General features: G+C 38.4%; 1 protein-coding gene across 6 annotated transcripts in view; it reads right to left on the bottom strand.

Annotated features, from left to right (window-relative positions):
* The window catches only part of LOC117425132 (agrin-like), a 155,129-nt gene extending 138,102 nt beyond the window's left edge, over nt 1-17,027 (bottom strand). For 3 of the 6 annotated variants that reach the window (XM_034904230.2, XM_058993238.1, XM_058993239.1), the window contains exons 1-2: nt 16,477-17,027; nt 14,342-14,603 (exon numbers count right to left, since the gene is read on the bottom strand). In XM_034904230.2, the coding sequence (XP_034760121.2) occupies nt 14,342-14,603; nt 16,477-16,674 (460 nt within the window). In that variant the 5' untranslated portion in view covers nt 16,675-17,027. The remainder of the gene's footprint in view (nt 1-14,341; nt 14,604-16,476) is intronic. The other 3 variants (XM_058993240.1, XM_058993241.1, XM_058993244.1) reach the window with 1 other exon arrangement.
* Between the last annotated feature and the right edge of the window lie 270 nt (nt 17,028-17,297).

Genomic DNA, 17,297 nt, shown 5'->3' with positions numbered 1-17,297 from the left:
TCTGTTTTATCTAACTGACGAGAGCACTCAGAGTTGATTAAAACCACAAAACAAATCTGCACGCACTCTTCCTTCTAGCTGATTAGACAGTGCCACTGTCCTACCGTTTCTCAAATAGGAGGGAGGATACGCTTTAGTAAATCAAGATCTATAAAAAGGAAAAAATCAATACAAACACAACATTTATTAAGATCTATAAAAGCAGCCTGAAAGGACAACATCCAACAACAGGTCAAATCATCCTGTAATTTAAAATCTGTGACATTAGCAGAGATGATCCTACTGGTATATAACTCCATTATATCCACTATAGCTGTGAGGGGCACAATTTACTTTGAAAACTCCCATCTGAGGCTTCATTAAAACAATAAACACTGACTGTATCCCCACAGATACTCCCAACACAAATCCAATCTAACTCTCACTGGGTCTGTTTTTTTCGTTTCTTCCCCTTGTGATTTGTGTTCCCAGTAAGGAATTGTATGCTAAGAATTCTATTTACAGTAGTTCTTTGTTCAGAAGTGGATATTCTTAGAAGATGCTCATAGAAAAAACAAAGGCAGGACTTATAATACCATATATAAACACAGTGGGATATTAAAATGACCTATGAATCTCCAACACCATTGTACTGTAGATGTGTACCATTGAAAATGTAAGGGTCTATTATCATTTTCCTGGTGGTAATTGATCGTGGAAGAATGACAGAATAAAAATAGCTCTGAAAACCTCTTGAACTTGGTTCAGTATTTGGAGATTTCACTCGTAGAAATCTAACCAGGATTCCGATTGCATTCCAGCTGATCCTTAACCCTACACTGCCGAGCTGGGAAAGAACAAACAGGCCTGTCTTTCAGGGGAGTACTGGACTTGAGATATTTTCTGCAAAATGTAGAGGTCTCTTACAAACCCCTGAACGCACACACACACACACACACACACACACACACACACACACACATCAATTCACTTGTGATTAAGATTATTTAAAACGTCATACCCATTTGTCATTTGTATAACCACAGGACTTTGTCATACTCCATGTAGAGCAAAGCAATGCACACATTCTTCCTTCAGGACAAAAAAAAAAAGGCAAGTAAACTATTAATGAAGTTGGCCGTAAACCAACAGCATTCATTCATTTTAAAGCACGGCCAGCGGCTACCCTTTTTATTTATTCAAAGCTGTTCTTAAAAGTTTTTTATTTTTATTTTACAGCACCAAACTTTCAGCGTCAGATGTTATTTAATAAACTAAAAGACATAACATAATGTTAATTTGGTTCAAAACAAGTCTACAATTTAAGAATTCACCCCATTTGATTAAGTAGTATTAATTATAACAACAAAAAAATAAAATCAGGAAGGCTCATAATAGGATCACTGACTTTTCTAGCCAGTTCCTGAAAGAGCAGGAAAAAAAGCATTATGAAATTAAATTTACTCTACCAGTAGCCAGAAACTGTAATTAACTCAGCAGCCTTTGTATCTCATAGCATGGAATGTCTAACTAATTGTATATTCCTAATAAAAAAAACAGGAGGTTTGATGCTTTTAATGCTTTGCAAACACCACTTTCAAAAGAGACCGCGAATTAAGAAACCAATTTCTTCCCACACAGAACAGCACACAGGAAAGCGTTTTGGGGCCAATAACCAACTGCTTCCTTGTCTAATACCAGGTTAAGGCTGGGCACAAGAGCTACCGACACAAACTTAGATTCATTTTCATTTAAGGAACGACGTCAACATACATTACAGATATTGACATCCTCATCTGAATGCTACTTTTCCCCAGGTCTCTAATCAGGCCCACAATCCATTCTTAGAATTAGATTTCTCAGAACCCAATATATGCTTCGTTTAGCTTGTCTGCAGAATATGGATCAGTCACTCAGCGACGCTGTGATCTGATTTGTCACGATCACCACCTGAAAAAGTCAATTTCCAATTCAAAATGAGGATGACAGGTCCATAGCAACAGAACTGAATATTTCAAATGATCTCTCACCTAGAAGGCTTGACACACAGCAAGATTCAATTTCAGTACATTTAACAAGAACTACAGAACCCTATTAGAGTCTGGAAAGCTTCTCATACGAATTCATCAAGACGATCTTGACCCTTAATACCCTCAACGCCGAGTCGCAGAAAACACACAAGACTGCAGATGTGTTTCCGAGGAGAGAAGGACATATCAGTCCATTAGACGTCTTGACAAAAACAGCTACTGCACTGCAACATACGTCTTGACAAAAACAGCTACTGCACTGCAACTGCAATGTGTTTTCCAGTCTTGTCATTTTGATTAGTCCTAACCAGACAGGACTTCTTAATGCCAAAGATAACACTTACATGGAGATAGGAAACGACTTGGTTGCAATTAGAGAAGCTATATTGTTCCTTCATAGATGTAGAAAAGAGTACATTATTGCCTAGAGCAACACCAGCCAATAGATAGATCTGCAGTGAAGCCTAATCATTCTAACCAGTTTAAATGAAAAGGAAGCTCTTACCCACTGCACACATACAGCAGACACACCAGTCTGAATTGAATTTGCTTTAAAAGTAAGTAAAAAGAAAATAGCCAATACGTTTCTATTGTGGTGCTTCCCCTGAGCAATTACTGCAGATCATTACGGAGCTACAGTCCACCTGGAGAAGTTGTGCTTTGAACACACCGCTCTCCCTTTACATGTTATAAGAGAAGCAGGACTACATGCCATGACAGCCAATGTAGCCATTTAATTTCATTACCCATTAGGACCCTCACCCATTCAATCAGCCTATTGTTCAAACCTTGAGAACTAAAAAGTAGTCCCCTGAGGGTACCAAGTGCTTTAAATGACAATGTAATGACAGACTTTAGCCCCCTGTAATGTATCAAACAGTACCTGCACTTAAACCTTTCCATAGCAGTGTCTGCTAATTGAAATTGAGTTTTTTTTTAGTTTTTTTTTTTTTTTTTTTTTTTAAAAAAGCAAGAGTTTTGGAAAGTTGACCGGCATTATGGTGACACACCCTCCACCAGACCCCTCAGGACTAAAGCAGCTTATTCCCCTAGAGGGACTTTGTTTCAAATGGAAACTTCCAATTGATGTAACGAGACAGGAAAAAATGCCATTTTCCATGAGATAAACATGTTTAGGGAGCTGCTGTTTCATGTATTTGTGAAGTGCCCAAACGTCAATGTTGTGCGCTTTTTTTTGGCTTACAGAGGGCGGACCCCTATTGCCATTTTTAAAGGTTTCACTGTGAAAACAGTTGGGAGTCGTCACCAGCCTTTTCCTGCATATCCGTCCTATTCTGCATAAATCTGTATCAAGAAGGAAGTTGTACTGTAGTACACTAAAGCATACTACTTGATAAGATCCTCAATGGTCATCCTGAATTAAGTCCAGGTTGAAAATCCTGCATCTGCGCAAATCTCCAGTATATGAAAACAATGTTGTCTATTTGCCTCTTGTGTCAACAGCTACAGTAACACTACTAAGTAATTCCATTATGCAGTGTAAAAATCAAGCGTAATTGGTGTAATCAGAGTGAAAGAATAATGAGGGAAATTGCTCTGAACAGTGACAAAGTTAACAAACATCCATCACTGTTAAAACAAAACTATTCCAGCTTCGTACGAAAGGAAAAAAATCAAAAGTTACCTCCGTTTCAACATGCTCCCGTAGCAATGCTGCATTTCACAAATTCCTTCTCTCAAGAAAATGGAATCTATTCAAAGGCTGCTGAAAACCACCAATTCACTTTTAATTATCGGCGTCAGTCTGTGCCAAATACCTCTCTCCTCCTGGTCTAGGTGTGGGGGGAGTGTGTGTTTTTTAACAGTACATTGTTTTTTGTAATGCTAATTTTTGATATACAGATTTATCAAACACAGAACTGTAAACCAATTTGAAGGTAAAGTACTTATTTACTTGCTGTGTTTGCCTGTATTATTCATAGCGATGGGGCAAAGGGCAGTTGAATGAGAAACTGCACTATGTTCTGAATCAGGGATCGCTTTTATTACTGTTGCTATGGAGGAAAAAAAAAGAGGTTAAATGTTTATATTGCCAGCTTCTACAGCATTTAAATTAGGATTTCATTTCCACCTTATCAGTCTAGGTACAGATTCTAACACTCCATCTAAAGAAATCTTAATTGAGTTTCCACATGCAAAGGTAGAGCTTTGGAGAAAGATCATTCAGTGTGTTTGAATTCACTGACCTGATTACAATATCTGATATGGAGGAATGGGGTTAATATTATTTCAATTTGATTTTCTCGGTTTTTAAGCGCACCAGTTATTTAGTCCAAATAGCATCTATATAAAGGAACATTGTAGCCTTCATTTTCTCTTTTGATAGCATGTTTATATTCTCAGGCATGACTACTGAAATTGTCTTGGTAATAAAATGACAAGAAATAACACATGAATATAATAGGAATGTTAGAAGAAAACACATTATACACATTATTAAAGGGGAGAACGAACAGGAGTGAGTGAAGCTTTTTTACAAATATATATAATTATTTATTTTTATATATATATATATATATATATATATATATATATATATATATATATATATATCGTGAACGTAGAGTCTCTACGACAGTACAATTCTTTCAGCCAAACGTTCAGTTTTGGTAGCTTACCGAAAGAGTTTCTGTAGGGACATTCATGGTGGCACTCTCGTCATTTTGCTTCAAAAGGATTAAATACTTGACTCCTGTTCATTTGTATTTTTCAACAAAAAATATCTATTTCTTTATATATAAATTGCTGTATTGCTTCTCTTTTTCTTCCGAATTACTGTACCGATGTCTTCTTTATTATATTTTAGCTTATGATTCCGACCTCAGTTTAAAAGGTCGAGATCGTACAAAGATGAAAGAGTAGTTTGCTCTTCAGGCAAATTGGCTGAACTAATCTCTTCTACTTTGCTGCTGTATTTTGTCAAAAATCACAGCTTTCCTTTAATTTAAATAAACAGTCCATCCTAACACCAAAGAGACTAAAAGCATGCTCTCCGAGTCTCCATGCAGATAACTTACAGTTAAGTAGAGTGATCATACCGGGATGCATACTGTTAGCTTACATATATGTTGTGTTATTTTTTGTGTAAAATGGGTCTCTAAAACATTTTAGTAATAATTAGTTATAGGCTGCACAGGGACCCTTTGTGTGTGTGTTCAATCTAAAACATTTGCATCAGATCTGCCACTAAATATGTGCCCTGAAGATGAAGATAACATCCCACCTTGAACCTGCTGATGCATAGCTACCCCCTTCTGATGTTAAAAGTTAGCGTTTCTTATCCAATTAAATAATTGTATTTGTATACTTGATGTCCATTACATCTACTCTCGTGTAATGGAAATGCATAGATGTTCATTTAGTTCCATTTAAAATATGGTTCAGAGAGATGACAGTGGTCCAAGGCTCAATCTTTACTATACCAATGCAACTGAAAAGAAATGTTAATGCAGCAGCAATACACATCCTATTTCAAATGGACCAACATTTACCCAGTTCTTTGAGGATTTGCATTAAGAGCTTAAATAAATGTTTTTTTTTTCCCTAAAGGCTTAATACCAAACCCAGTCAGCGCTGCCATTGCCTGGGAGCAACTGCACCTTGATTTGCAAGAGGGTTCTAACCACAGCTTCTACTTTAATGATGGGCTTGACGTGTCTGGAAGGTCTGGCAGGGTGTGGGAACTCACAGGTGTGGCTCCTCTGGGGGATGCTCTTTGGTTTAACCCTACAGAAAGGTCAAGCAGAACAGGAAGCAATAGGGCTCTTGAAGGGTTTCCTTTAAGGGTGTGCACTTCTGACGATTTCTTTACTGGGGCTTTCTGTCAGACTATCAGAGAAAGTAACTGAAACATTATTTGCTATTATATACAGTAGAACTATGCAAACGTAAAAACAGGCTTCTCAGATCCAGATTTGCACTTAAAGGCAACATTAGGTAGTCCAAGATTCGTGCTAATCAGGGTCTGTGAAATGTCAGGTTTTCTTAGATTTAAATTCACTCTGAAAACTACTTCTCAAGCTTTTAATTTAGATCTTTTCAACCCCCTACAACATGAATAAAGATTATTGAAAACTTATTTTTTTTGTTTCCAATTCCAGAAATAAAGTGCGCACTTTGTATTTGAAAATATCCCTACTGTTATGTTAGAGTCCTTTGGGAGTTCCCATTAATTGAATAAGTACTGAGGATTTATATTTCAGAAGTGGTTACAATATATAAATGATATCTTCATTTGCCACTGTGCTCTGTTTAAAAGATATGGCTTGTAATAAGAATTGACTGGGCAAGAGAATTTGCTGGCAGAAGAAACAGATAGGCAACTTGAAGCAAATGGCTCTGGCCTTTCTAATTAAATGAAGGCATTAATCAATGCAAGCATCGTACAGTGCAGTGTGTACTTCTTCATTTTCAATGCAAATGTAAGCCACTAGCCTACGGAATGGTCTTGCAGGGATACATTTTAGTGAGAAGCTAATTCAATGCCTGATCCACTCAAGAGGGTCAGTCTTACAGACTCAGTAATTCCACACCAAAGAAGACTGTTGCCCAAACCGTTGTCTATATGATTTGCCGTTAAAAACATTCATTCAATTCAAAAACTTCTGTTACACATAATTGGTTATTTCGCACTTTTTAAAGGAAAGCCCTACGATCATTTCACTTCAGCTTAGTTAAAAATAAGAATTTATGCTTTCACTTTTGGTGGAAACTCAAATCACCATTTTCCACCATTTCCAGAAGCAGACTTCTAAACCAGCAGGTCGCCTGAACTTACCCACTCCAAATGCTGCACGTTCCTTTATATATGTATCTGCTATTTCATTTAATGCAGGCTGCATTGCTTTAGATCATCCCAAGTACTGTGATCTAAATGCATGTAGTAAATCATGGTCTGCACATGAAAGCACTACAAAGGCTTTTTAAAAAGAGCACATTATACAGAAAGCCTTAAGGTATGGAGTTCTCCTACTCTGATAAGTCAGGAATCGCATTAAAGAATAAAATTAAGACATGTCTGGGCCCATTATGCTTAGTCATCTACTATTACACTGCACTAGGAATAGAATTCATAACCTTGCAACTCAATTACAGCTCAGATTTCTTAAACCAGTGGATCTTTACAAAACCCTGCAACTTTGACTACAAATGCAATATAACCTTCAATTGTTTAAGAACTCTTTCAGTACTATTTCTGCTTAGCTTGACTCTTTATTGTACATTTTCTAGATTTTAGACAACCCTAAGGCATTCCTAACCGAAGTCAGCATATTATAGGTAAGACATGCAATGTTATAAGCATGCAATGCTCTTGACTGCAATAGCAATTCTGTCATATAGCCAAAGTGCTTCTGAATTACATTACTCTGCACTTCTCAAAGCAGAGAGTCAATTACTGTGTAACACACAAATCAAAGCGCATACAGAATATTCTTTCGAAAGCCAACAGTCCACCCGTTTACATGCAGCCGTTTAAAGAATTTGTTCTAAATAAAAAGATGTTTAAGAAAATAGCTAAAAATTATTCCCGGCATAAAGCCCAAAATAATAATGTTTGTTCATTTCTTAATCGCTTTTACTATGCATACTTCAAGAACAGCACACAACTTGGTCTTGTCAAACTGACTTTAACAGGAGCATCCTAAACACAATTTCAGTAGTTCAGGACAAACCCACCGACACAATGATTAGAAAACAACTTTATTGATGAGGTATGCGAAGCAAATGAACATGGAACAAACAATCTGTCATAACACCTACTTGGGTCGAAGATCCCCTACCTGGCCTGGCAGGAGACCCCCCCATAGAACTATACTTAGAAATTTAAAGTAGGAGATGGGGGCGGGTGGTGGGTTGCGAAAGAACAAATGCGAAAGGAAGGGTGAGTAAACAGGTTATTTATGCTAGTGGTAATTATTCAATTTGGATTCAGTTAGAGGCAGTGATAAATGTGTGTGTCCATCCTCCTGAACCTTAGTTGTAAACTTAATTCTGTACAAGTGTTTCCACCAAACTAACCCAACGCCTCTGGTTCATTTGGGCAGGAGGTTCCAATTTTCTAGTCTCAGTACAACAGTAACCTTAAAGTTATGGTTTTTTTTTTTTAAATTTAAATAATTGAATTGGTTATTTAAAAGGATGTTTACAAAAGGAGGATGAGGCTCCACAGGAAATATTACCACTATAAAGGTCACTGAATATTACCACTATAAAAGGTCACTGAACTACTGAGAAAGGGAATTGACTGTCGGAAGCAGCAAAGTGGGATTCACACACATTTTTATTCAGAGGAAATGTCTGTTAAAATGAACACATGTCTAGACTTTGTAACGCTATTGAAGATATGCACAAAGCAAGTGAAATATTCAGAGCAAACAGACCAACAGGAAATACCCCACACCGAACCAGCGACCCAAGACCGGGCTGCAAACAATTCCCACAGAGCATCATTTTCATACAATAATGCATTTCCTCCTTTACTAGCCTCAAGTCCCTGGTTGATCACCCCCATTAACCCTGTCAAAGTTGATATCCAGAACTTCCCAAGCTAGTAGTATCACTAAATTACAAAATGGCAGAAGAGTTTTCTGTCACTGCACTGTAAAACCGTGCAGTGTTTGAACCCAGAGTCTTGCTGCTTTTAGATGTCATTGAGCACTACCCTTCAGCAGTAGCAGGATTGTGAGAACTAAGCTTCAAAGACCAATCATTAAGGTACGTGTAGTGGTAACATTTTCAATTTAAGACCAATATAGTACAGCAAGTCCCGTTTCTAATTAAAAGGATCTGGTTTTAATCTTTAAAGAACCTCACCTAATTAAGCTGGGATCCAGCTCTCTCGCTAAGTAAGACTTGCTCTTTGTTGCTGAATGCCAAAGCCTCACTGGCATCTCAGCTATTTCTCTGCATATCACTGCTGTCAGGCCATTACTTTTCAGCACCTCCATCTCAGCAGATTTGTACAAGCAATTATCAGGCATTGAGACTGTACGAGCCCTGAGAAAGACCTTCCTATTAAAAGATATGTTTGGGGGTGGAGGGGACACTTTTCTCCAATATAATCTTACCCACTGTCAGAATGCTGAGTCTGGGACAGCCATAAAGTGCCTAAAATCAGACTCATTATGAACCCCTATTTTATATATAGCTTTGGTCTTAAATATTGTTGTTTTGAGGCTTTGGGAAGGTAGACACTGCACACAAATTTAAGTAGCTTTACTCTCTGACATGAAAGAGGAAATAAAGTGGAGGAGTTCTCTATTCAGGCAAACAAACTCAAGATATTCAAGCAAGAAGCAGCACTGAAGCAGATCTTCTTTCACAAGCTTTGATGTCAGACTATCTGTATAAGTGTACCTGTTTATCCAAGGATGCTCCTGCTAGAAAAGTATACTCAGTGCTGTCACACAGCCGGGCTTGCTTTTTTAGACGCTTCCTCAGTATGCCAAGAGCTTCAATGCGGTCTTTAAAACCATGACTGCATTTGAGCATGTACAGTATATCACAACAATTCGAGCTATAAGTTATTGCGCCTAGGGAGTCAGGTTGCATATTAACATTGCACCCACAGAAGCGTGAAAGGTTTTATTCCAAATGCAATAGGATGTTTTTAAATTAAGCCATTTGCAAAGCCTAATTTTGCATCACTATGTTCTACCCGGCCACTATATTTTACTTGCCTGAAGTGTTAATCTAAAATGTTATTGGAATAACCAATGTGGAATTATTTTCTCACCTTTCATTCTCATTACAATATTAAATTAGCGGAAATTTTTAGATGTACATTTAATTAGGAGCTTCGGTGAGGCTTATGCAAGAGTACAAAAGTGGCGTTAATATAGGAGAACCTTTTTACCAATATTATATTAAATAACACAAAGGTGGATTACTTGGAATTGGAAACTGTAAATGTGTAATCTCTTATTATTATTATTCTAGAGCCTATTACTTTAGGAATTTAAAAGTATCAAAAGCCTTTAAAACTATCAAAAGGAGAGTCCTTATCGCCATGTTCTTAAATCTACCAAACAACAGAACAAGAGGCAAATAACTTTAGCGTGTTCAGCAAGGAAAACACAGTGGAGATATTTAGAGCCTCCTACTTCTACAAACACCCAAACAAACCAATTTTTCCCCCATTAGGATTCCTCAAAATCCTTCCATATTTTTAGCAGGTTAATAGATGCCTGCATTAAATTTCGCCAACCCTGAGACCATTCCGTGACAATGAACAGGTAACGAGGGGTTTATAAAATCTAAACCTAAGAAAGCCTTCCACTAAGAAGTATTTAATTACACCCCACACATTTTCAGACACCATTAGGTTGGCATCTGTCAGTAGCACAGCTCTCACAAGTGCAATTCCAAAGACTGTAATAATAAGGGTCGATATGTATACCATTTAATGAAAACAAATGATAAAAAGGTTGCAGGATGACTGTACTGAGATTTCAGCGAGGGCATCTCCTCCACAGTTCAACATCTCTGCCACTGATTGTGTTTCTCTCTTCTTCTGTACTCTGTCAGACAATGCAACCCTAATTAACTACACCAAGGAAAAGGCACAACAACACACGCCTTGTCACATTTCCTTCCTCCACCAGCACCGATTGGTGGGAAACAATATTAAAAGACGCTACATTAAAAAAAGCCTTCTTTGCAAAAAGATAATACATTTGGCCTGCCTTACCTAAGGTAACATTAGCCAGTCCAAGAGTACCATCTTTCTGCAAATAATTTTTTTTTTTGGTGTTAATGGGGGGTCTTTGAAACCAATGTGAAGTCAAAAATGTCCATAAAGAACTGTTAATGTTATAGCAATGGAGAGTCAAAGTGAAAAGATACACAATATATATATTTATTTTTATTTTTTTACAAGGAATGTGGCATAGAGTAGGGTGTTAAAAGGAGCACTACACATCTCCACTTCCTTATCACAGCATGCATGTAAATATGTTGTGAAACTCCATTGGTTTCAGTCCTCCTCTCACACCTTCCACAGACAGTGACCAGCAACCATGTAAAACCACAATCCACCTTCTAGAACACAGTACTGAGGGACAGCTTCGTAACCTATCCTTGAGCAGCAAAGTGACTTCCAGTCCCTCAACAAAAATGTCCAAAAAAATCACCCACAAATAAAATCACAATGTTACCAAATATTCACAGGCAGTCTCAGCTCAGCTGCTGCATGCCATTGGAGGGCCACCCAGCTGAGAGAGCCTTTGTCAATCTAATTAGACCCTTTCCACCAAGCCCTGCATCTACACAAACACCACTCAGGGAGTGGGTTCCTGGGGAACCGAGTCAACTGCAAAGCGAGAGGCAGGATGGAGGCACCTTGCGGGGAAGCTAACAGAGTCTGCATAGGAACACTGGAGTAAGGTGGTGAAGAAAACCACGGGACACTGCAGCTCTGACTGTGCGCAAGGGAAGGCACTAGATGTCAAGACTGTTCCATGTTTACTGACACTTATGAAATGTACAGCAAAATAATACAGCACACGTTTCCAAGCAAGACAGCGTGAGACAGCGTTTCCACTGAGACAGAGTGAATCAATACATTCTGCTGCTTGTCCACCACAGAAATAATGGTTTCTATGACAGCGGTTACTGTAGGCAAAACGGGGTGGGATGTGTGATTAAAAATAATAACTGCCTTTATATTTAAGAAATTAGATCAAAGGTAGTACAGGAATATTTTAAAAGGAAGGAGTGTGTTGTAATAGTGACACTTTTACAACAAATGTTTTAAGATGCAATGCATGCTGCAAACCTGCTTCAACATACACGATTATTACACACAGCCCTCCGAGGCTGAATTTGGTCAGGGTTAACAAATATAAAAGACTTGAATTTGGGCTGCTTAAAACTTTGCATCTCCTGCCTAGCAAGATCTTTAGTTTGACAGCATGGTACTGCGGGGGTGGGGGGGGGGGGGCGGTTGTTGATGTATGCTGTGTCAGCAAAATGCATTTATTCAAATGTACACATATACCTTGTAAATATATTTTTACAGGATGTTAAGATTTCATTGTCTTGAAGGTATAACAATCAGACAAAGCGAGGCTTTGATACTTTAAGAATGCATACCCTCAAGCCATTTTCTTTTTTTTTTTTTTCCTACCTTGATTGAGCCCGCTAAGCATTAAAAGCGGCAAGCAAAACACAACATGCATTCCTGTCTGCATCTGTGCAAGGAATTTCTGTCATTCTAAAACTCATCAACGGTACGACATTATCAGGCTCTTTTCTTTCGAAATATTATCGTAGGCCCACACCTCAAATTCCAAATTTCCCAAGCTGCCAAGGTACTGTACAGTAAGGAAAGCATTAGCTCACTTGCCATAGCAGGTACCATCCTGTTTCTACGACACTCCCCAACACAGTTACCCAGTTACAGCACCGGCAAGCCAGTTATCAACTGCTTTCTTCATGCCACAGTGCTCAGGAGGCGGTTCAACTAAAGCTTTGCAACTTTAGGCTAGGGCTGTGCTTGGCACAGTATGTGTAATGTCACTATAGTTACTTCAGAACAAAACAGTGTCAGATGTACCTATTGATCTGGATAGTCACTTGTAGGCTTGCTTTAGCGAGTGAAAAAATATGCTTCAGGATTAGTTTACAAAACACTGGAAGACGATATAGTGGCGCCCAATAGAAATATATATATGTTTTAGACTTGGATGAAAGTTTTGCCTTTTAAACAAAAACCTACTGTACTGTGGTATAGTATTTAAGCTTGCACTGACCTGTAACCAAAACATGCATTCTGGGTTTTTTTTTATCCCCAATACCCATTTCACAATAAAACATGTGTAATCCTAAACTGTTCCTTTAAGTAATTACTGTACAAGTAGATTGCATTTCATTTCAAAACAGAAAAAATATCTATATATATCTATCTATCTATAGATAGATAGATAGATAGATAGATAGATAGATAGATAGATAGATAGATAGATAGACAAATGATGTATTGGGAAATATTAATAGTGTAAATTAAATTAAATGTCCCCTAGCCTCGCTCTCTTTGGTAATAATTCTAGATTTAATAATAAACTAAATCACCAGTAAAACATCATCCAGCTAAACACATTGCATTAACACATTATGCAGCAACACTGCAGTGCACTAATCACATTAAGGTTCCTTTAAACAGGCTTGGTTTTAATAAATACATTTAAGTAACATTTTCGACCAGCTCCTGAACACCGCATGCTGGTGCTCTTTGCCATAGTGAGAGGACTTGCACTGCTGTGTTACCACTCAAGAGTTCCGTGCCTAGACAGCCCGCAGCGCAATTTTCAAAGATGTGCCAGATTCCACTTACAGCCGTTCACAACATCATGCTGGTATGAGATCAGCTTACCAGGAATTGCTTTAAAAAATGTGGTACATTTCCCCTGCCCTCCACCCTCCACTTTTTCAGTTCCCCTGTGTAACGAAAAATGGTTTTATAAATCTGTGCCACCAAGATTACGTATTATTACCAGAGCCCGAAGCAGCCATCAAAACTAAGACGACGCGTGAGATCATGGAGCTTTTTGCCCTCTTTCTAATCCATAAATTGGTTTCCTGATGCCATCCTATTCCCAGAACGAAACCCACCTGGAAGTGAACTCTCAGGGTCACGCAGGAGAAAAAGCTGCAACACAAACCACAGCTTCCATTGCTTTGGAACGCAGCGTAAAAGATAACCTGGGGCAACAGTTCCTGTTAAAGGTAGTTACCTCAGATTACACAATACTCACTTATACACAACACCCTGAACACACACCACTGGCTCTCTGTCTACTGCTTCATGTGTGAAATATTAATCATTGAAAGAGGTTGAGAGCTACAGGAGAGGATAGCATGACACAGGTTTAAAAAAAATAAAAAAGGATACACAATATGCTACTGCAATCAAAGTCTTAGCAGGGGCAATACAAGTACAAATGTAACAGTGGTATAGGCTTGAGAAAAATCAAGCCCTGGAGATTTTACTAATGGAGGTTTCCATAGCGACCGTGTACTATCTACCCTGCTTCCCCACACAACATATCCCACTACCATCGGAGATTCAAAACCTTTATTGAGTCATCTCCCGTCACAGATATATTACAGCACGCATTTAAAACTTTAGTTTTAATTTAGTTTTATATCAGGAAGCTGCTCCATTCAAGGGCACTACCAAACAGTAGACAACAGTGAGAAAAAAAAACACACCCAGGCTGATGACACATACTTTTTTCATATCTTTTCCTTAATGGGTTTCTAATATTCATTGTTATTTATTCTTTCAGGGTTGTACCGAAGGGCCCACATACCTTCCACGCAGTGCTCCACCTGCTCCAGGTTCCTCAGAGTAATCCTCATCAGGCTGGAGCTCAGCATCAGCTCATTCTTGTGAGCAGGCCACATATATTCAGGAGCCTGGTTGACAAAGAAAATCCGTGTGTCGCCGGTAGACACCTGATTGTCACAGATCCCAGGGTCCCCGAATCCTCCAATCATGACTTTATTCCCGCCGTCCAGGAGAATTTCATTGGTCACCGTTGTTTTGCCTTTTAGATAGCGCCAGACTCTCACCTATTGAAAAACAAGGCATTATCACACCATTATTTTCTATGAACCTTCTAAACACCAGTTTGAACCACAGGAAACCTGTATGTAAAGACCACCTGCCTCAAAAGACCTTATATTACACAGTCCCTTGAGCAGTGATCAGAAGTGAGCAGTTTTGACTCCAGGTGGTTTCCGATATGGCACACCACTGTAGCGGCTTATCTATGCCATCATTTAATTAGACAAAAAACATGTCATATGTGTATTGATGGCATTGTAGTGTTGTTTAGGACTGAGCTCACAACTTTGTCAGAAATAGTTACAGGTCAAGGAATTCAAAATGCTTGTACGACTGAAGCAGAAGATCAGACACCCAGCTACAGTATACTGCAGTAAGTTAACCACAGGTATGCCATGGTAAAAGGGTGGTAAAGCACAGTATGAGCGTGGTATAGAATGGACAGGAGAAACACAGTACTGTCTCACCATGGGAAATGCATGGGAAACAGAAGGATTTAGATGGGTAAAACTACATCAAACTTGCATAAAGATACCCTCATCTTGCCAACGGTCACTTTTTGGTGTGATAAAAAGCTTATCAAAGGTGTCTAATAATAATAATAATAATAATCGTACTTTTAGTCACTGGTTGAATCTCTCCTAACTGCGAAGGTGAAACGCCCAAGCAGGGTGCAATGATGAACACAACCTGTACAACGTGCTGACTAGCAAGAGCAACAGCAACAAGTAAATCACAAGTGTAGTCTGGGGATGAAGCAGGGGCCCATGTGTTTATGCTGCATTGCCTAATTAAACTCTGCGACAGTCCATTTAGCCCTTCTGTTTTACGGTCACGCGGAAATCAATCAACTTTTTGATGGGGCATAATTCGGACTGTGTCCGGGGAATGGAAGATTGGCGTTAGTACAGCAAAAATGACAGTAAAGCATAAGTGGGAGTTTTAAATGTAAGAAAGGTGTTAGTTTTCTTATTTACACGTCATAACTGTAAACAATCATGTAGTTACCCTAATAACGAAAGTAGTAATTAATGTTTTTCTTTTGTTTTAGTAATTCTAATACTAAACGTAAAAATAAATAATAATAATTATATATATATATATATATATATATATATATATATATATATATATATATATATATATATATATATATATTACGTTTGGCTCGTGTCCCAAGTGAGTCTGCGAGGTAGTGGGTGTTGATTGAGACCCTACATTACTGTTTAACTCCGCTCTCAGGCATATCTAATATAGCCTGGAGGGGGTTAGTCATGCTAACAACATTGGGTTGTGTTGAAACACAAAACAAGTTTGTAGAAGATGGCTTTAGTTTACATACACACACAACAACAACAACAACCACCCGGGGGGTGTATGTCCAAAAAACATTAAAATCCTCTCTTATCTGTATACCTGCGACCTAATCTTACTGCAAATAAGGCAGATTTAAACGCCTCGCCCTGCTTACTCTACAGTAGCCTCAGTATCAAAGTTCAACAGATAAAGCATGGGCTATACCTATACTTACCTGGTTACTGCAAATCACACCGCAGTATTTAGTTGCGGGTAGGAGTGCAGGGCACTTAGCTATACGAATGAGATCAGAAACAGCGGTTGTTTACTGTGTAAGGTCATTCTGTCAAAACAATCTAAACTTTTCTTTTCAAAAATTTGAAACTGGTAATAGATCTTTAAAATGACAAGTGTAAACTGACGTTAAAATCTCAGATTGTGAGAAAGCAGACCTGGAACAAATACTTCTTGTCAATGTTCACAAAGGGAGCGCTTTGCTAATTTCTTCTCCTGTCTGTATACTGTATACCTACTTCGCACGGTGTTCTCCAAAATCAAACACCTTCTCCCCCGAAATCTTACCTTGCAAGAGTAAGTATTGTGCACTGGATCCATGTTCATGATTTCTTCAACAGTTCCAGTTAAAACAACACTGGCTTCTTCTTCCCTGCTTTCCAACTCTTTTTCCGCACAACTTCCATGACAGCGTTTGAACAAAACCGCGACCAATATTAAAGTCCAACAGGAAAAGTCTGCAATCCGTCTCCACTTTGTGCCCATGGTGACGGTAAATAAAATCTCAGAAAAGTAACAAAACCTCTTTTTAATACCTCTTTCTAAACTTCGATGCTATAACCACATGAATAGAGACCTTTGGGTGCAGCCAGATCTAATGCATCTGGTTTGCTACTTTGTTGCAAAGCGGGGACTGAAAAGAAAACGACTTGGTTCTCCGATGAGGAGGAATGTGCAAATGGTCCCTCGGTTTCTTTCTTTCTTTCTTTCTTTCACAGGAGTGACGCTGCGGATTTGCATGCAATCGGAATTGCTGATAAGACTGGTGAAAAATCTGTCTTCCCTCTCGTTGCAGAGACTGGTGTAAAACGCCACCCCCAGGAAATGCAGCAACACACCAAACTGAATAAAAAATAAATAAATAAAAAAAGGTTAATGGATAATCAGAAAAGAAGGACGTGATGTGAGTTTTTAAGCAGTACGAGTTAACCCAGTAGAGCCACTTTTTAAAAAAAGACTGTAATGTGGCGGGGTTTATATTTACCTGAATAAAGAAATATCTACATTATGTACAAACAGTTGTTTCAGTGCAACGTTGCTAAACCGAAGAGTTCCTTGTGTTCCGACCAAACTGATATTTTTGCAGGCTTTAATTTCAACTAGGGCAA

This window comes from Acipenser ruthenus, chromosome 20 (genome assembly GCF_902713425.1).
Source record: "Acipenser ruthenus chromosome 20, fAciRut3.2 maternal haplotype, whole genome shotgun sequence".
Lineage (NCBI taxonomy): Eukaryota > Metazoa > Chordata > Actinopteri > Acipenseriformes > Acipenseridae > Acipenser > Acipenser ruthenus.
The sequence above is the reverse complement of the archived record's forward strand: the minus strand, read 5'-3'. Positions and strand labels throughout refer to the sequence as shown.